General features: G+C 34.2%; 1 protein-coding gene across 13 annotated transcripts in view; it reads left to right on the top strand.

Moving 5' to 3' along the window:
- The window catches only part of FIP1L1 (factor interacting with PAPOLA and CPSF1), a 65,981-nt gene that overhangs the window by 6,543 nt on the left and 37,546 nt on the right, over positions 1 to 21,892 (top strand). For 4 of the 13 annotated variants that reach the window (XM_019640809.1, XM_019640811.1, XM_019640812.1 and 1 more), the window contains 7 exons: positions 132 to 235; positions 3,316 to 3,380; positions 3,942 to 4,049; positions 4,613 to 4,743; positions 5,042 to 5,110; positions 12,937 to 13,046; positions 19,425 to 19,532. In XM_019640809.1, the coding sequence (XP_019496354.1) occupies positions 132 to 235; positions 3,316 to 3,380; positions 3,942 to 4,049; positions 4,613 to 4,743; positions 5,042 to 5,110; positions 12,937 to 13,046; positions 19,425 to 19,532 (695 nt within the window). The remainder of the gene's footprint in view (positions 1 to 131; positions 236 to 3,315; positions 3,381 to 3,941; positions 4,050 to 4,612; positions 4,744 to 5,041; positions 5,111 to 12,936; positions 13,047 to 19,424; positions 19,533 to 21,892) is intronic. The other 9 variants (XM_019640821.1, XM_019640819.1, XM_019640820.1 and 6 more) reach the window with 5 other exon arrangements.

Below are 21,892 nucleotides of genomic sequence, written 5' to 3'. Positions count from 1 at the left end.
AGTACCAGTGCTATGAGCTCATAACTTTTTCTGTAAAACTAGCTTAAACACAAAATGATTACTTCAGTTATTCATATTAGATGTTGAAATAGATAATTGAATGTATCTTATAATTGTTTATGTTGGTATAGAAAGTGACCGAGACTGAAGATGATAGTGATAGTGACAGTGATGATGATGAGGATGATGTTCATGTCACTATAGGAGACATTAAAACAGGAGCACCACAGTATGGGTAAGTTATTTTTAAGTAACAATTGTGTGACTGAGTCAAAAGTAGTGTGCCTATATCACACCATTAGTGGTTGATTTCATTGTTTTTACATTTTTCCATTTTACCATGATATAAAAGAACTCTTTAAAATTTCACCATTAGTTGCTAAAAGTTCGATCTTAAAAGTTCTCATCATAAGAAAAACAAATATTTGTATTATATGTGGCGATGTATGTTAACTTACTGTAATCAGTTTGCAATTAAACATATGAAATCATTATGTTATACTCCTAGAAGTAATACAATGTTATATGTCAGTTACAGCTCATGATCAGGGAGTTCACCATTTGTTTCCTAAAGATAATTAGGTTAAATTACATGGAAGCAGTAGTTTTTTGATTCCTAAAATTAAAGTCTTTTTATAAATGAATTGAATACAACAAATTCTTTAGTTAAAATTAGAAAACCCTAAATTGCTATTTGCATCTGTATTTTTCTTCGATTTTATTATCCAAACCTTAGTTTAGGTTTTTAATTTTTTTGTCCAATAAAAATGTCAAAAAAGTATTTCGTTTTGCTCTTCATAGTATATTTTTCAAGCTGTTAATTGTCCTGTAGACTTTTTAGGCTAATATGTTGTCTCGTTTTATAGTCGGTAAAACTGAATCAAGTGAATGGACTGTCATTGACCCACTGAGCACATAAAGAATCTTACAGCAATATTGGAAGGGAATATATTAAAGATGGTGATTTTGTTACAGTGTTAGAATAAGAGTTCTGTATTATTCACATTGGACGTATAATGTACTTGTGCATTGGGAACATAAAATAAACTTTTCATTAATTGTACTATGTATTGTAATTCATTAAACAGCCTTATCTGGAATCAACTAATATAGACATAAGCACTTTTGAACATTTTATTTCTTCAGTAGAGCCATTTTTTTCAAAAGTTTATATCCAGAAGCTTAAAGGTAATTTAGTTATTGTCATAGTCAGTTTTGCAGTCATTGTAACAACAACTGTCTGTGTAATTTTAAAACCCAGCTTTTTAGGGAGCAGGGTTGAGAAGAGACTAAATCGTGTTAAGGGTAGATAACTCTTGATTTTCTCATCCCACTTAAAGTAAATAATTAGTGTTGGGCTTATAATATAATGCTAATAGACCTTTATGCTAATAGACTTTTACCATCTGCTTTATGCAAAAGGAACACTTTAATATAACACTATAACAGTCATTGCATATTTAGTAAATACTGTTATAAAATTGTATTTGTAAATACAGAACAATTAAAACATGGTGATTTATTAATACAACCAATTTTTTGGTAGGAATTGCATGCAATTATTAAATGCACATAGACTCCCATAGTACTTTATCTGAACTTCATTTCTTAGAGCAGTTTCTAGTTTCATAACTCTAGTTATGTTTGTACATGTTTATCACATTTAGACTCTAAATTCCTTAAGAGTAGAAACCATGGTTTATGAATTTTTCTCTTCCTTATATTGCCTTACATATAGAAAGTATTCAGTAAATGTTTATTGACTAAGTAGGCTACATGTTCAAAACAATTGTCTTTGTTTTTTCCTCAATATTTGATTATGAAAATTTTCAAATATTCAAAAAAAGTTGAAGGAATTGATGTGTAAACACCCAGTTACCTGTTACCTAGGTTATACATTCTGCTATGTTTGCTTTATCCATTCATATGCGTTTACCCGTTCATCAATCCATCTTTTTTTAATGTATTCTTAATGCATTTCAAAGTAAGTTACAGGTCTTTCTGAAGGGTATAAAACTCATTTGACTTTGATATCTTAAGATATAGTCTTTGAAAACTGAAAGACAGTGAGAAAATAAAATTTGGTGAATATTTACTTTGTGCACACTATTTTCACAAGCACATTTAAAGAGCAAATTGTGTTCAATGAACAATAATAATTTATTGTTAGCTGTTAGAAAGTACAAAATAGCATTTTTTAGGTAATAACTTTTGTTACAAAGTTCATTTTTTCTGTAAATAAGGTAAGAAGAGCACATCTTAGAGTAAATAATTTATCTTGTATAGGGTACTTGTTTCTAGCTATAGCTTTGAGATTCATCCATTTGGTAAACACTTTTTAAAGACAGTTTGATTGGTACTGTACTAATTCATCGTAATATGAAAAATAACATAATAGTCCTTATTTATCAGAAGTAGTGAGGAAGACAGACATGTGAGCAAATACTTTCAGTGCAGTTTAAGTGCTAGAATAGAAACATGTACAAAGTGATTTGAAAGCTTTTGAGAGGAGAGTTGCTAAAAGCCTGTAGGGTTTGAGATCCTAAAAGAGGTAATACTTGAATTTGTTTGCATAATTCTTGAGAGAAGGAAGAGGACTGATGATTTAGGCAAGGATACTACTTAGATGTAGTGGAAGCATGGCTTAAAGGAACCACATGGCTGGTGGATAAGGCAAATGAGAAAGGATGGTCGCAACACCTGAGGGAGCTGGGATGTATCTGCTCTGTCATCATGGAGCCTTTCAAGGTTTTTAGGCAAGTCAGATTATTTGAAAGATAACTAGCTGCAGTAGTTGAGATGGACTAGATACAAATAAGTTATTAGATTTGAAGTGATTATCCAAATGAGATAATCCAAACTAAGCCAGCAGCTGTAGTAACGGGATGGGTAAGTAAATAAGGTATATTTGAGTGAGTAATTCGTAGAAGTAACATGGTAAGTTGGTTGGTTATGGATGGAGAGGGAGATAAAGGACTCAATTACTTAGAAGGTTTTAGAGCAGTTAATTGAGTACATAATGGTGTATTACCATGTATAGGTAATGTGAGAGGAGCAAGTTAAAATAAATATTTTTCATGTATTTATTTAAAGTTCCTTTAGGCACCCATAGAATCAGACTTATAAAAAATATTTCTTTTTACCTTTTAGTGAGTAAGTGACAGACTTTTAAAATTAGATGACAACATTTTCTAAAATGTCTGAGCCAGTGTCAGTCTACCCAGTTACTATATGGGTGTATAATTTATTTGTACACACTGAATATATTGCTGGTTTTATTTTAAGTTCCTCAGGATAATTTTTATTTGTTTTTAGGAGTTATGGTACAGCCCCTGTAAATCTTAACATTAAGACAGGAGGAAGAGTTTATGGAACTACAGGTAAAATTTTTATTTGCTGCTGCATCAATAGGAAAATAAGGCATGTATCTGAAAAGGTCATAAATTGATTGTAATAGCTATTACAGCTCAATTAAAAACACCAGTTTTGACCACATATCACAAAGATAGACAAGCTTTTTCTGTAAGGGCTAGAGGATAAATATTTTAGGCTGTGTGGGCCACATAGAGTTTCTGTCATGGTTATTTTTTTTTTTTTACTTGTTTTATAATCCATTAAAAAGGTAAAAACCTTCCTTAGCTCACAGACTGTACAAAAATAGTGATTTGAAACATGAAAGCAACTTCCTATTGGTTAAGGAATTCTTTATTATAAATAATAAGTTCCTAATCTCTATCCATTTTATCTTATAGCTACACCATGAAGTTTGATCTCACCTTTTATTTATAGTAAACATTGCTCTAGTGCTTTGTTTCAAACAGTTGCCATGTTTAGCACTAGTAATAGAAAAAAGGTGTCAGTGTGCTGCCCTGTTTATCTGGGTTATCTCTTAGCTTCTTGCTAACATAGCTCCTTCACCATTTTGTAATTTTATAAAATAGGAACCAAAGTCAAAGGGGTAGACCTTGATGCACCTGGAAACATTAATGGAGTTCCACTCTTGGAGGTAGATTTGGATTCTTTTGAAGATAAACCGTGGCGTAAACCTGGTAAGATTATTGTGAATTATATCGGTTTTGAAAGATTTTTAGTATAAACAGTCATTAGAAAAGTATTTTTTGGTATCAATTTAGAATATTATTTTTATGTCATTTTTGTAGTCTTAAGCATATGAGAGTAATAATGACCTGTTTTCTTAAATCTTGCTGGTGGCCTAGCATTATGTAAAAGTAGGCTTGCGTATTGTTTTTATTATGATACATTTCTAAAGGAAATAATTTTGATAAAAAGTTTTATACTTCCGTTGTTTTATGATGGTAATTGGGACAACTTTTATTTATTTTTTATTAGTAGTTTCAGGTGTACAAAACAATGCAATAGTTATCCTTTTCACCCCTCACAAAGTGACAACCCCCCTCCCCCCATGTACTGCCCTCCCACCCCCGATATCATGCTTATCTATTACAATTTCATTGACTCCATTGGGAGAACTTTTAAAATTAGAAGGGATAAGACTAACAGAACTCTAAATTTATATTTTATAGTTTATTTTGTATGCTGCATAAAAATAGAATTGATATATTTGTACACTAAAAGTGTGTTTTATCTTTAGGTGCTGATCTTTCTGATTATTTTAATTATGGGTTTAATGAAGATACCTGGAAAGCTTACTGTGAAAAACAAAAGAGGATACGAATGGGACTTGAAGTTATACCAGTTACCTCTACTACAAATAAAATTACGGTAATTAGTAAATATTCCAAAATAACCCAGCCTTTTCTACTGTCCCAATTTTACTTCCCAAATAAAAAACTTTTTCCCTGTAAAGGTGATTAAACACTATATAGTAGTTTAAAAGTTCCATTTTTTTTTTTTACCATGTTTGTTTTTCTCCCTTCCTTCCCTTTCAGAGTTTCATATTAATGATTTTCTGATGTTCTTAGTTTCAAGTCACAGACTAGCCACAGCTAGTTTGTCTTTATATGGCCTATCAATTAAAAATTATGTGGTATCTTAATGGGGAATATGTTATTTAACTTAGGCCGAAGACTGTACTATGGAAGTTACACCAGGTGCAGAGATCCAAGATGGCAGATTCAATCTTTTTAAGGTGAATTTTAGTAAATTATCCTTGGTTGCTCTCATTTTTTGTTCTTGAGTCTGCTCCCATACCACTACTCAAGGAATGAGATTAAAGTGGAAATAGCTACCTTTTTTTCCAAACCTTCAGCTTCCTGGTGACTTACAAATTTGCTGATTATTGTTTTATCTCCACTTTTGCAAGCATGTGAATTTATAGCCTATTATACTAACAAATGCCAAGTAAAACTATTCTTGCTATATGTTGTGATTTTATTTTGAGTCATAGTATGTTTGTTTGTAGGATGTAAAAGTTCATGCCAACAGGCTAAGCTCTCACTGTAGATAGATCATGCTATAATCTTTATCAGAACTGGAGACTTATTTTTCCTAATTTTCTTTTTAAAGATGGTAAGGAAGATGGCTTATTACCTGTATGACACTGACATTGATGTAGTTTAAGATATCTCAAGAAACTTAGGCACCCTTTGAGAGTCCCTAAGAAAAACTCAACAAAATAGGACAAAGCCATTGATTTTTTTAATTAATACTTAAAAGGAGTAGGTTCAGTGAGGGACTTGCAGATTGATACTACCACTTGGGTATCAAGTCTGACTTCCAGCTTCTCTATTCCTTGTGTCCAGAGATCCAGTCCAAAGAATAATATGTTTTCATTCTTCTGTAATACACAGCAACCTATAAACTCGTCTCAAAACCTGATGGTGTACTCTTCTTTCTTTACCTTAATTCTTAACTCTTGTATTGAATGACACTGGGATGAAAACTGGGAGTGCCTTTTAGATTGGTTTGTATATTCAGGGACCTTCTGTGGTCAGGAACTTTTCTGTGCCCCTTTTGGGACTGCAGCCCTGTCCACCAAAAGACTGCCTTATGCGATGCATGTGCTATATCCGCAGATGTGGCTGCTCTGCTGGACACAGTTCTGTATACAGAATTTAATTTTAATTTACATCCTACTTTGGGTAAGTATTTGGTTCTTGTTTTGCTGTAAATATTTTGAAAGTGTGTGATGATGTCTATCCTATTTTAAATGGTCATCAGGTTCTTTTTGGTGATATCTACTTATTTAGGCATTGACTATATTGTTACACATGATTACAATGACTAGATTAAGAAGTTGTCTTGATGAAATAGTTCGTTTGCAGTGAGGCTTTGTATTTTCTTCTAAGGAGGATTTCCTTTGAAAACTTCCAGCTTCTGTTATACTTTGTCTTTTTGCAGTAGGCTTCTAAAACTAAAAAATAAAAAGAAACTCCTAAGGGCTGGTTGCTTACTGAAGGTAGCCATTGTAAATGAGTATTTTTAAAAATATACACATTGTCTATTGAAAAATTATTTTTGAAGTTTCTTTTGATTGTATAAGAGGAGGTCATGTTCCATTCTGATTTATTTGATTCTGAATGAATAAAGACTTAAGATTGATGGGTGAAATGTGGTTTTTCTTGCCTCGCTAATGTGGTTAAATATTACTCATCTGTTAGAAGTAAATAGGGTGTGTATTTTAATGTGTGGCTTACATTTTTTCTTTACATATATTGTGGTCTATAGGATATATTTAATTGATATTGGTCAAAATCTGCAACTAATGGTGTGTGGGAGCACTGATATTTTTAGGCTGCAGTTTGATTTACATTCAATTTCAGAGAAGTTTCTGTCACTTTAAATTTAAGAAACATCCTTGTTCAGATTTCTGTGGTACTTTCAAGAAGTGTTATGTTTTATTACCTATTCTGCAACTCTTGGAGAATACAAAAAAATTATAAAGATATAATTGGTATCCCAAATATGCAGAGGTACATTTTTTAGGTATGAAGTGCCAAAATGAATGTTTTAAGACAAAATGCTGTAGAAGTTGGAGAAATGACAGTTATTTAGAAATTACTTTGGGATTCAAAATTACATTGAGCGCTATATATAGGTTCTTTTATTTCTGTGTTGTTTTTTAAAGTCTAAAGTGGGCTGCAATAGTAGAAAAAGCATATGCATTTTAATCAGTCTTGAGAGTGTGGAGAAGAGAAGAAAAATTATTGTAGATTGAGGAAATGGCTTGGGCAAAGAAACTTAATGTTTTTATTGAGTGGAAGTTAATGAGAGGATTATTTAAGAAATTATCCATACTGGATCAGAGTTCTTTTTGGAAAGGAATAGAGCGTAATGGCTTTGTAGGGTGTGGTTCAATTCTATTGTAGAAAGCCTACAAACGGAGTATTAGTTGGAGGAGTTACTGCCTATTTCTGAGCAGGAGAGTGACTTATACTAAGTTAACACTGTTCCAACCACAGTGTGTGGTATGGTTGGATATAGAAAGTCCAAGCTGGTCCCCCATTTGAACTAGAATGATTAGGATTGCTGAGAAAGATCTGAGCACCTCCAGTGTGCCAAGCACTGTGTTAGATGCTGTAGTAAGATAAGGAGTTCATGATCTGAATGACATGTACATGTGAACTAACCACAATATAGTGTGACAAATGTTATGTTGGTGATATTGACAAAGTGCAGTACAGAGTTCAGAAGAGAGACTGGGTGATCCTATATTGCAGAATCTAGAAGGATTCGAATGGGAGGTAATAATTGAAAGATGTTTTCATTAGTAGGAGAGGGGAAGAACATTGTGGTCAGAGAGCAATATGAGCAAAACCAGACAGCATGAAAAGAGAGTTAGGGTGGATGAGAGATACGATTGGAGAGAAGCCTAGAAATGGTAGAAACGGGGCCATAATGATAAAGACCTTAATCTTGAACTAGCCTGCAGACATTTTTGTAGGCACTAGGAAGCCATCTGAAAGTTCTTGAGTAGGAGAATAGCATCAGCAAATCTGGTTTTTAGAAAAAGAACTGGCACCAGGGTATGCTAATGTAAGAAGGAGAAAAGGAAGACAGAGATCAGGTAGGGAACTGTTGTAGTACTGTCGGAATGACATGAACAAGGATCTGAACTTATGCTGCTGGATGGGCAAAGGAACAGATTTAAGAATCATAATTTAAGTACTTTTCATACTTGTATCTACTGCAAAGATGCTCTTTTTCATCCTTAGGTGAGAGAGAAGCAACCCGTCAACTTCTTTAAAATAACTTTTTTTACTTTTCATTAAGTAAATTTTCAAATATACTAACAATTGATAGAACAAGTGGACCTCCATGTGTTTGTTATAGTGCCTCAACGATTATCAGCATTTTGACATTCTTAGTCTTTTATATACTTAAATATAAATAGGATTTTGGTTTTGGTTTTTTAGTGAAATGAAAGGAGATAAAGTTTAATAGGTATAAAAATAAAGTCATACGGGTCCAAAAATAATTGTGTAATTATGTAATTTGAGTTGAGGGGCACGAGAGGAGTGAGTAGTGGAAATGGGTAACATGTATGTGTAAGAAAAAATTGACCACAACCTTCTCTTAAACATTTTTATGTCATTATATGCACACACGTGCACACAGATGCATAGATGATTTTTCCCCCTCTGGAAGTTTGTTGTTTTTGTCTTCTGACTGACCTTTTCTCAATTGTTGATCCTTGGCTATTCACTCAGGCAAGAATGGGCCATCAAAAAGGTGGTTGGAACTTCTCTGCATATGAATAGAACTTGCTGACTGTAGGCTTTACTGTGGGGCTAAGCTTTTTTCGTAGTCCCTGATGTCAGTATCTTTAAGTTGTTTTTAACTTTTTTTTTTATGTGATAATCTGATTTTTCAAAGAAGACATTTCAGTATCCTACCCAGAGGATTTATAACTTGGCTGATTTAAATGTCAGTTCTTGGACCTTTTGGAATCCTGCCATGAAAATCAATTGTCTTTGCTTTCTCATTGCTGATTTAGGATTCGGGTTTCTTTGGTCTGCCTAGTCAGTTACTAATTTTTCATGCTTCAAAGTCTTAAGTTTTGTTGCTTTCCCAATTTTTTTGTTCGTGTGGGTTGAAACAAAGTTGTGATAATTTAATGTGGCTTCCTACTTTCACTTTTTTCACCTTAACATGTAATAAATGTTGGGTTGGAGAAGAAAAATGGAAAAGGAAAAAAAAGAAAGAGGGATGGGAGAAAGATGAAAGAAAAGTAAGAAAAGGTATCAGGAAGACAAGGTACATTTTAAAACATGTAAAAATTGCTTGTTTCCTAAAAGTTTCCTTTTCTCCTTAATTTTTTCATAATATGTTCATTATATTAAACAATTCAGAAAATCCTCACCATTTTAGCAACCCTCCTAATTACCTTGCATTATCATTATCTACTTGTTTGTCTTCAGATATTGTACTCAGGATTACACTCAAAATTTGTTTAATCAGAGCACAGACTATTTTTTTCACATGATCTAATGTTTTAAGAAATGACTATAAGACACCATGACTGATTTTCTAAAACAAATTCATGTTAGATCTTACATATCCAAACAAAAGTTGAATAAAACCTGTAACCTTGAGACACTAAATATTTACCCAAATTATGCTACCAGTGTACCAAAACTTAAATTAATTTGTGAAATTTCCATCAGTTGCCCTTCATAGCATTATTTATAAAAATTTAACATTATAAACAAAACAATATCTAAAAAGAAATTTGATAAGTAAATTGTTTTCAAAGATTCTGTTACAGTGGCAGCAAAATAAACATACAACAATAAATAACTTCAGATAATGATACTGAGAGATACAAAATGGTAATGTGATAGAGATTGTTTGGAAATGGTCAGAGAAAGTCACTCCAAGGAGACATTTAAACAATACTTGAATTATTAGAAAGAGGTAGCCATGAGAAGATCTGGAAAGAAAATATTCCAAGCAGGAAGAAAATCTAGTGCAAAAGCCCTCAAGGAGGAACTTATGTGTTAAAAAGAGCAAAAACAAAGGCCATAGTGACGGCATAGTAAAGATAAGTAGGGGAGGAAAACAAGATGGGAGAAGTATGCAGGGCCCATACTATGTAAATCCTTGTAGGCCATTAAAAGAAGTTTAGCTTTTATTCTGTGTGCGTTGGGAATCTGTTAGAGAATTTTGAGCAAGGAAGAGACATGGGTTGATTTACACTTTTATAAGATTGCTTTGGCTGTGTACAAAGGATGGATTTTAGAAAGGTGAGATCACAGCAGAAAGACAATTTAGTAGAACAGTTGAAATGTGGAATGGATTTGTCTTGGGTCTCAGGAGTGGACATGGTAAGTGGTTGAATTAGGTATATACTGTGAAGCTAAAGTTGACATTGGATGTCCATATGTATTGGAAAATTGCTAGGATTTTTTTCTTGAGCAACTTGTAAATGATAGTACTGTTTACTTGTATGGGAAAGACTTAGGATCAGATTGGGGGATAGTGAGAAATCAGTAGCTTTGTTTTGGCCATGGTAAGTTTGAGATGCTTATTAGACATGTAAGAAATTGGGTATATATTACTGGGAGCTCAGGGGAACAGTTGAGATCATAGTGTCAACTCTGGGTATTCGTGACATCCCCAGGAAGAGTAATGCCTTTCTTTTTCTGTGTTCTCATAGCATCTTTTATCCCATAGATATTTTTTTCATAGTGTTTATTATATTGCTCTGGTTGTTTGTGTGTCTATCTTTTCCTATGGTTTGGGATTTTGTTGTATTTCTCTGTGTAGTCTCAGCTTCTGATACATAATTAATATTTAGTAAATGTTTGATGAGTGAGTGATGTTTATTTCCCTATTCAGTCAATTTTACCTGTCACATGTCTATCAAATTCATTTCTTCCTATCTTCATTGTCTTAATACTAATCCTCATCATTCCTCATTAGGATCAGTGCCTTTTAAATGGATTTTTTTTTTTAAAAGATTTTTATTGGGGAATTGGGGGATGGGAACAGCGCTGGGGAATTGGGGGAAGGGGAACAGACAAGTTGCTATAGTTTTGTTCTTCAGTCTAGTTGTGGAGGACGTTGCTTCACTGGCCCAAGTTGGCAGCATCATTGTGCTTTTCCCGGGTGAGGCAGATCAGTCGCCAGCTTCTGGACGGCCGCTCAAGGCGGCTGCTGGCCGCTCACGCTGGCTGCTGGCTACACACGGTAGCCCATGTCAACCCACTGCAGCAGGGGCTACAGCCTACGCCGTCGCCGGCAACTCACGGCAGCCCAGCTCCAGGTTGAGCTGTTGTTCAACATCTTAGCTGTAGAGGGCAGTGCCACTGGCCCTCATATGTGGGATCTGAACCGGGGCCCTCTGGCATTCCAAGCCAGCTCTTAACCAACGTGCCACTCAGCCAGCCCAGTGAAACCCTTTTTCAAAAAAAAAAAGTCAATGTTAAACCCTACTTACAGGGAGGCACCAATTAGGGATTGGGTTTGGCAGTATTAATATGAGTTCTGACTATACTAGCTCAAATATATAAATAAGGGTTTCTTTTTCTCATGTAATGATTATTTGAGAGGTAAATGGCTTCTGGAATTAGTTGTTTGAATATATCAGAGTCAAGGTATCTGAGATTCTCTTGGCCTTTGCCTCACGGGGAAGGAGATTGATGCTAAATTTAGTTTGAACAAGGCCAGTAGAATTTAAATTCAGCATAAAATGTGGTGTTGTCATGTTATTCAAGTGTAGGGCAACTTGAACTTTGTTTAAATTTAATAAATTATTGGCAATTTTAAGGTAGGAAGGTGAGTATAAAAGCAAAAGCACAGGGCTGGCCAAGTGGCGTGTTGGTTAAGAGCTGGCTTGGGACACTTGCTCTGAGCAGCAGGGCCTGGGTTCGGATCCCACTTGAGGGCCAGTGACACTGCCCTCTACAGCTAAAATGGTGAACAACAGCTCGACCTGGAGCTGGGCTGCCCGTGAGTTGCCCGCGAGGGCGTAGGCTGCAGTGAAACTGCAGTGGGCTGCCATAAGCTACCGTGTGTGGCCGGCAGCCAGCGTGAGCGGCCGGCAGCTGGTGTGAGCTGCCAAGAGCTGCCGTGAGCGGCCGTCCAGAGGCTGGCGACCGATCTGCCTCACCTGGGAAGAGCGCAATGATAATACCAACATGGGCCAGTGAAGCAATGTCCTCCCCAACTAGAGTGAAAAACAAAAAGACAGCAACTTGTCTGTTCCCCTTCCCCGATTACCCAGCGCTGTTCCCCTCCCCGAATTCCCCAATAAAATCTTTTTTTAAAAAAGCAAAAGCACAAAAAGAAGATATTTCACTAGTCTAAAGGAGTATAACTGGATCATACTCAAATGATCTGATGGAAGTAGAAAGGATGGACAAACCTGGGAGAAATTATGGAGTAGGTAGATAACTGGTTTGAAAGTGAATATAAAGAAGGAGAAGAGGTATTAAGGAGACAGATGATTGACTGACTTCAAGATTGCTGGTACACAGAACAGGCAGGATGGTGGTACTGTTGATGATGGTGGGAAAACAGGAGAAATGGTATGGAAGTGCAGGAGCTGATTATCATTTTTGTTATAGCAAATCACATTCTGAATAGAAATGGTCAGAATGGCTAACTAAAATGGTCACTGGTGGTTTTCTTAGATAAGGGTAGTGAACATAGAAGGGGATTCTTCAAGGCCTTTCTTGAACTCTGAAACATGGAGACATAACCAGGTATTTTGGACTTATTTGTGGCGATCTGAGGGAAAAGTCCTAAAGAGTTACACTTTATTGGACTTTCAAGTGCATTAATAAGAACTTTTAATAGTTGGGAACACTTTCACTTTGATCCTATAATCCATCTTTGGTGTGGTTCATCAAATGCTCTTCTAAAATAGGTTAATTTTATTAAATATTCAGCAAAGAAACATTCTTCATGTTTAATTTCAAATCAAATGTTACAAATTTTAACATCTTCAATGTATGTATTATGTTTGTGTGTTCTATTAAATTAAAAAAGCTAATAACCCTTTTTTTTAAGGTACAGCAGGGAAGAACTGGAAATTCGGAGAAGGAAACAGCGCTTCCATCTACAAAAGCTGAGTTTACTTCTCCTCCTTCTTTGTTCAAGACTGGACTTCCACCAAGCAGGTTAGTTAGACAATTGTAACTCAATTTATTGAAGACATTGGTATTTTTGCCTTGTATTAGTGCTATATGAAGTATAAAAAGCTCTGAATGAGCTACCAAAAAACTGGCACATTCTACTTTGTTTTAGTACAAAAGGAAATAGTTGTGAAAAAACTTGTCTAAGTGCTCTTCCATCTAAAAAAAATCTATGTAAGCACATTATATAATTACATGTTGTGTATAGAGACAACAATCTTACATTCAGGAGAGGTGGTTACAACATGGTCTTGCTGTTTTCTGTGCTTATTATTCTTATATAAAGAATTATTGAACTTTCTTAAATGTAAATTTATTGACCTCAATGTGTTTTATTGATCTTAGTAAAAGAGATTGTAGAAATTTCACCTTGGGAAATCTTTCATATTCCAACCATTTTCTTTTCTTTCTTTTTTTGTTGTGTTAATACCTAACTTTGAGTTCCACAACGTAGCAATTGTAAAAGGCACATCTGCTGGCAAATGACCTTTTAACTTAAACATGACAAATGGCTAGCCTGTTACCAGGAAAATAGTAAAGGATAAGACAAGACTAGGGAAGTTTGATGTCAGCTGTTTAATCTTGGGTTAGATAGAGTTGACTTAAATCAGTTACTTCTCTGAGCCTGAAATAAGTCAGTAACCCAACTATTACTAGATCATTTACCTTTTGTGTTACTTATATTTATTTTATACAGTTTGATTTTATTATTCTGCAATTTTGAATTGCTGTAAGAGATTATATTTCATAATATTCGAATGCAGGAAGAGACCTTATAGGATCATGTAGTTTAGCCCGAAAACAGAGATTCTTGAAATATTCAGCCATAGTTAAATGTTACAGAGCCATAGGATTTTCGACTATCTCATCTTAACAATTACTAGTCATGGACATTTCCAAATATCATTATTTAAACTAAATGCAGTTTCATAAAATGTTTGGCTAAGAAGTTATGATAGCTGAGGAATATTGATCCTTTAAATATGTACTCTTCTTTGATTTTTTCATATTTTAAGAGAGGTCCACTTTCACTCATTGAGTTTGCAGTGTAAATTGGTGTTCTACAGTGTAGAGTGATGTTAAGAACTTGGACTCTAGAGCCAGACTTCAAATTCTGGCTGTTACTAGCTTAATAGGTGTGTCCTTGGGTAAATCCTCTAATGTTGTTCTTCCATTTCCTGATCCATAAAACATAGTGATAATGCTTCCCTCACAGGATAGTTATGTATATTAAATGGATTAATTTACATAAAGTGTTTAGAACATTGATACATACATAGCAAATACTCTATGGATGTTTGCTATTGTCATAATTAAGCTAAACTATTTAAAAATCAATAGCAATTTTTCTACTCCCCTCCTGCCTTTTTTTTTTTTTTAAATATCTTTGGCCAGATTGTGTAAAGTGTTATGCCAATATAAGAGCTTTAGCTTTCCTATAAGTGAAGTCATTGGGGAGTTGCCATCAGATTTTGAGCACAGGAATAAAATAATCTGCTTTAGGTTTTTTAAGTCTCAATTTAACAGCTTTATTAAGATCAGACTACAGAGAGATTAAGGGCGGAAACTGGGAGGCCAGTTAGGAGGTTGTAACAATTGGAACAAAGTGATAATGGCGCAGTGGTGAGAAGTAGATAATAGATACATTTCAAAAGATGTAAAAGATCCTGTACATCTCTAGTATATGAGATGGAAAAAGACTATAGGAGAAGTGGATTTTGCAGGGAGAGCACCAAGAATTCAGTTTAGAACACAATAAAATTGAGATGCCTGTTAGACATGCACATTGAAAATTTCCTTAGGAAGTGGATATATGGATCTGGAGTAGAGATGAACAGTATGGGCTGGAGATATAAATTTGGGAGTGATCAGTGTTTAAATAGTATGAAATGAGACTGAATTAGATTATAAAAGAGGTGAATACTGATAGAGAAATGGTAAGAAGACAGAGCCTTGGGGCACTCATTGCAGGTCAGAAAAATAGGGATGAGCCAGTTGAGAGGAGACTAGTAGAGAAAATGACTAGTGAAGCTGGAGGAAAACCCAGTATGCATCTTGGAAAGGATGCATTTCAAAGTGGAAGGAGTGATTAACCATCCAATACAACTGATCAAGAAGAAGAATATTGACATTGACTTTTGGATTTTAAAATGAAAAGGTCATTGGTGACCCTGACCAGGATCAAATTCAGTGGTATAAAGTGAAGATTATAAAAAGACTTTCTGGATTCAATAGAAAATGCGAAGAGAGGAATTAGAATGAGAAAATATGGACAATTTTTTGAGGATTTTTTTCCTTCTCTTTGGGACGGCAGAGAAGTGGTACAGTGTTTGGAGGAAAATGTGGGGTCAGATGAATGCTTTTTTTCAAAATGAAAGAAATTACAGCATGTTTGTATACTTAGAAAAATGAGTTACTAGTAGGGAAATAGACGATGCAAGAAGTGAGAAGGAGAGTTAGAGCAGTGTCCATAAGAAGGTCAAAGGGGATGGGAATGGTGTGCAAGGGGAGGGTTTATCCTTAAGAAGAAGAACCATGGACAGTTCACTAGTAGTAACAGGAGGGAATCAGGATATGGTGAAGGTGGGTGGGTACATAATGATGATGGGAACAACTGCAAATTCTCACTGCTTCAGTTTTTCCCAGCAACATAGGATGTAGGCTTATCTGGTGAGAGTAAGGATAGTGGGAATGGGGTATTGAATGAGAAGAGAGGAGAAGGCTTGAAAATAGTCATTTGGAGGTGAATAGCCTAGGGAAAAATTGCTAGGCAGTACCTGAAGAGAAATGTGCAGTCAAGAGTGCTTTTTTTTTTTCAAGATGGGAGAAATTATAACATTTTATATGCTGATAGAAATGAGTTAGTAAAGTGAAAAGTTGATGAACCAGGGAGAGAGAATATGTATACATATCCAGCTTTTTTTGAGGTTAATGGCCGTGTGTTTAAAATAATTCACCTTGCTTGGGTATGTTTCTCTTGCCCTTGTCAGGTATTCATGTATTCATGAAGAGTAACTAGAGTTGGATTTAACAGGGGTTGAGCTTGGCAAGTATGACAAAGAGATAGAGGGGCAAGGAAGGTGATAGATAGTGTGCTTGAGGAAATGATTATAATGATGGACTGTGGATCTAAGGAGTGATGGATAAGGAGATTTGGGAGGCCAGAGGTGGGTAAGGGACAGTAAAAAGGAAGTAAAGAAATGATAGAAAACTAGCAGTTCCATCACTACTACTAAAAAAAATGAGTAATTAACACTATAACCTATACCCAACATGTTAATATTGTCACTTTTGGAGATAAAGAACAGTACCCATTTTTCATTAAGAAAGTTTGTTTTCTGAATTTAGCTTCACTTGATTAAAAGAATACTTTTCGGTGATTGTGAAGTATTTTCCTAAATCAATATTTGTGGTTTTCTTATTTATTTTTATGGAGATTAGAGAGACGTCTTTAAAAGTAGAATTTTATTGACTTTAGGAAGAAGACAGGAGACAGGAATATCTAAGACATAATAGAGGTTACACAGCAGACATTTAGCAGTACAGCTGACCTAACCACTGTATTGCCATTGTTTAAAATCTTAGATTGCCTTATTAATATTGTTGGCTCTTGGTATGTTTGCACAGAACTTTCTTTGTACTTTATCAGTAAAAATGTTGGGTTTCTAAATTTTTATATTGCCTGGCAAATCGGCATACTTAAGTAAAATGTTAACATTTAATATATCAGACTGTTTTGATTAATTTTTAGAAGTTTTCATATTATGTCATGAATGTACAGCTTGATAAATTTTCACAAACTGAACACATCCATGTAATTAGCACATAGCTCAATAAACAGAATATTACCATGACTCCCAGAAGCCCCTGTTGTGTTCCCTTCAATGCTATTTTTCACTTAATTTTTTTATTTTGATAAAAATTCAGACTTATAATTTCAAGAAAAGTATAAAAGACCATCTATATACTATTCACCCATAATCACCAAATAACATTTGCCATATTTGCTTTATAATTTCTCAAAAAAATTGTTTTTTCTGAACCATTTGAATGTGACTTGTAGACATACTACCCATTTACCCCTAAATGCTTCAGCATATATTTCCTAAGAACAAGGACATTTCATTACATAATCGTCATCGTAGGATACAGTTATCAAACTCAGAAAATCTAATAATTAGTATTGTAATATACAAGCCATACATTTTGTCAATTATTTCAATAATGTCATTTATGGAAGTTCTTCCCTCCTTGATTTAGGATTCAGTCCAGGATTATTCATTGCAATTAACTTTCTTATCTCTTTATTCTTCTTTAATCTGGGACAGCTTCTCAGACATTCTTCATATTTGTTGATATGGAATTTTGACGAGTACAGTTCAATTATTTAGTTGGTGTTTCCTTGTTATTAGTTTCAGTTTCAGATTTTGCTTTTGGGGCGGGAATACTATGCAAGTGATGTGACCTCAGTGCATCAGCCTGTGGGTACATGATGTCACTTTGTCCCATTAGTGATGATAATTTTAATCACTTATTTGTGGTGGTGTCCTTTGGATTTCTGCATTGCAAAGTAACTGTTTTTCCCCTTTGTATTTAATAAATAATCTGTGAGGAGACCACATAAATATCCTGTTTCTCTAGGAACTTGCCAAGAATTGTAGTATCCATGGATGATTTTTGCTTTAATCAGTTACTGTAGTGGCTGCCAAATAGTGATTATCTGACTCTGTTATTTCTCTTACATTTATTAGTTGGTCTTTTACATTAAAAATGAGCTCTCCCATCTCCCCCACTTATTTATTATCAGCTAGACTCATTCATTTTTAGTGTGTGTGTGTGTGTGTGTGTGTGTGTGTGTGTGTGTGTGTCTTAACTACAAGTATGGCTTATTTGTATATGCGTTATAAAAACTATATATATATATGATTTATATACGCTGTAATTCATATTCATGCCCCAATTGTTCCAGATTTGTCCATGGAAACTTCAGACTGGCTCCTGTGACCTTTTGACATGTTCCATAATTTTTTTTGAGGATTTCTTTACTTTCTGGCATTTAGACATTCCAGGTTTATCTTGTACTTTCCTGGAAGCAGCCATTTCTTGAAGCACCCTGATGCCTTTTAGTGGGAAATGGTAATTAGAAACCAAGATCTTGGCACTAGTTTTGCACATTGCTATTGGGGTGTCACCATTCCAGGTCTCTTCAGCACCCAGAGCTAGGAAAGAACAAACAATTTCAATAGGAAATTGCCGTATGTATATTCTATTTATAAAATTTTAATCATGCAACCCTATTGTTTCTTTTACTTCTAGTTTGACACCACAGAGTTCTCCTTCCCTTTCTCTATTCCATATTGCACCTACCTTTTCCCACAGTGAAAAACCAGGTTCCATCAACTTCACTATACATACCCATTGGCTTCATCTTAAAATACACACAAAATAGATTAGTAGAATTTCTATACCTACCATTACAAAAAACTCATTAGAGTTCAAGATATCTTTGCAACTTTTTTTTTAGACTGAAGATATATAGTCAAACTGTTGTGTTTGAAAGTTTCCTTCAGAGTGGCTAATCATTTAAAATATAATTTGATCCATTGTGCCTGTTTATATTTAATATTAGCATTTCTTTTTCTCCATTCTTACTGACTTAATTTTTTTTTTTACCTAAATAAGCAGATACATAAGTATACATATTTTTCCTATTGCTTTGAAAATTGCTTATTAGTCCTTTAGAGGATTGGCAAGAGGGTAAATAGCTGAACTTTTTATGTTATAAGTCACTAGGGATAAAATTAATTTTCTTTAGAATTTTACTTTGAAAGAGTTAAATTATTTTGAACTGGAATTTTTATGAAATACATATTAGTGCAGGTTTTTATGAAACAAATGAGAATGTTACTGTTAACTGGTTACCCTAACAATACTTACACCTATTATTGAAGATTATAGGGAAAGAAATACCAATTTCAAATAAGATTTTGTGAAACTGCAGAAATTAATGTTATTCATGAAAGCATAGAAATTTATTTCTTGATAATATAATCTGAAGTAAGCCCTTGGTTCTTTTCCCATTTCTGCATTTTGACATCATACCGTCTATGTTGAAAAATATTTCTAAAAATATTTAGAGTTAATAAAATGTTGATAATACAGCTATATTTAAATATCACGAGCCGACTTAGTACCACAGCAAGTATTTTATGTGACTTGATGATACTAGAGATAATGATACTCTAGGAACATGCTAAAGGATTTTAGAAAAAGCATGCCAAGGAAAAAAAACCAAAAACCGGAACAAGGGGGGGTCAGAGACAACATTATATAAGAAAAAACATAGAAAATTTATCTCACCAGAAACAGCACCTCTTCTCAGTCTCAGACAAGTACTGCCTCCAGAAAAGCCAATTCAAGCGTTGGGAAGTGGCAGGATCGATATGGGAGGGCCGAATCACCTGATCTAAGGTAAGGCTATTTTTAAACATTGAATACTCCCTGATGTTTAGATCATCAGTGTTGTTTTGTCTTATTAGTAAGATAATAAATTTTGATTAGACTGCGCTATTTTTACATCCCCTAAATTATGATTTTTCAGTATAGAATTGAGGGATTTTTTAAATTACTGTGTAAATCAGCCTTTATCAACTCATGTGCCTTTCATCTCTCCAGGCTTTTATAATATAAATTGCATGGAACCATGCTAGTGGGTGCTCAGTAAATGTTTTTTCTGCCCTTTGTTGTAGGTTTAATTCTTCTTCCTCATAACACACCCTATTCAAAAATCCCTGGATGCTTTTTACTATTTATTGAAGATAATTTACCTTCTGAGTCAGTATTTAGGACCCATAAAATTGGACTCCACTGAATCTTTCCAATCTTTATATCCCAACTACAGCTCATAAACCTGCCATTCCATTAAGTGGGTCTACAAGCTATCCTAGGAAGTACTATTTCTCTTGTTGCTAGGCTTTTTACTCTTGATCCATCCTTCATAGAATTTAAGTGTGTGTTTTAATTCTTAGATTTACAAAGCATACAACCTTGGATGGGTATTGTAAACTCTCTGAGCCTTTAAAATGGGATTAATAATTTCTGCCCTAAGGGATGCAGTGAGAAGCAGATATGTTAGGGCATGAAAGTGCATTTCCAGCAGTAACCAGCCTGAGCAGTTATGCTTCGCTTGACTTAGAAATACAGATTAAGATACCTTCCTAGTTTACCCTTTGAAGTTTAAACAATGATGATATATTTTCGGAGGGTGTTTTGTTTTTGTTGTTATAGAATTTTAAGCTTTGTTGTGGGCAGCTTGATGTTACATGCTTATTTTCATTTATAAACTTTAAAATATGTAAATTAGGATCAGATATCTTTGATCATACCACCTAAAAGAAAAGCAGAGGGAAGAAACATCAAAATCTTCTTTTCTTAGATTTTCTTTGAGGTCTTTAGTATGCATTCCTCATGAGTAGTAAGAATTTCTAGTCAACTTGCTTTGATAGGATTTCTTGTTAAGAGAAGAAGCTTAGTCATTCTTAAAAGTGGGCATTTGTCTCAAAGTCAAGAGTATTTTCACTTTTTAAAGTCTATCCAAACTATCAGTATAGTAATTGATGCAGATAGAAATATGTTATCAATATTCTTAGAATAGTGTGAGTTGTATGTGTTGCTTTAACAGGTTATAGAATGAAGATTTGCATATCTTACTATAGTAAAAAGTACTCATTGACTTTTTTGTTTGTATTATACAATTATACAATATTGATTGATCTTAGTTTTTAAAACTGAAATTCTCCTTGAAGAACCAATAGAAATTTCAAGAGAAATTTCAGACAAAGAAAAATTAGATCTGGCAAGTGCAGAGTGAAGCCTATGAATCTTTTCACCCTTCATATTTCTGTGGAACCCTAAAGTTTAATAGCAGTGCTAATAATAAATTTCTATGTGATAATTAACTTGGTTACTATAGCACATAGTGCAGAAACACTTGGGTTTACATTTAATCTGTCCAGCCATGTAGATAGTCTATTTAGTGATCTCAAAAGGTCCAATTAAGAGCTTTTGTTTTCATTGTGCTTCTCTTGGTAATGAATGAATCAGTAGCTCTCTTTGTGTTTAAAGAATAACTCCTTTTTAAATTCATAGCTGTTTCAAGGCATAAGTACTGGATTTGGATATTAGGTTTAGTTTTAGGATAGTTCCCTAAAATCTCTAGGCCTCTGTTTCCACATTTGTGAAAATGACAGGGCTGGACTGTTATCCGAGGGTCCTTTTAATTCTGGAATTCTGTATTTTCTTGCTAGTTCCTGGTTTGCTTAGAAAATGAGATCTGAGAAATTGGGGAATTTGTCCAAATTCGTGGTTAATTAAGAGGTAAAGCAGGACTAGAATCGCACGTTTTTTGCCTTTAATACCTGTAGTTCAAGAAAGTTGACTTTCATAAGCAAAGGCATAGAAAATACTTAAAAATCAGCTATTTTTAATGTTATTTAAAATTTTGTTTTTTGCTAATATTTTAACGTTTGAAATTCCTTTTATGTCAGTCATTTGACTTTGAATATTTTACTTAAAATAGTTGCTTTTGATACAATAGTTTATTGGTTTAAATAAGATGGCTAGTTTATAGAGAAAATATCATTTCTCATATCTGAAAGTGATACATCTCAGTGCTTACATTATATAATCCCTGTGAGCCCCCACTCCCCCCCAAAAAAAGATGCTTTGGAAACACAGAAAACATAACTCTGATTTTGTGATTAGCCTCAGAATGTAAGTAGCAGGAAATTTGACACTATTTTCAAGTATGTATTTTATGCTTTTGAAAATTA

The sequence above is a fragment of the Hipposideros armiger genome, unplaced genomic scaffold (assembly GCF_001890085.2).
Source record: "Hipposideros armiger isolate ML-2016 unplaced genomic scaffold, ASM189008v1 scaffold_53, whole genome shotgun sequence".
Taxonomy (NCBI): Eukaryota; Metazoa; Chordata; class Mammalia; order Chiroptera; family Hipposideridae; genus Hipposideros; species Hipposideros armiger.
The sequence above is the reverse complement of the archived record's forward strand: the minus strand, read 5'-3'. Positions and strand labels throughout refer to the sequence as shown.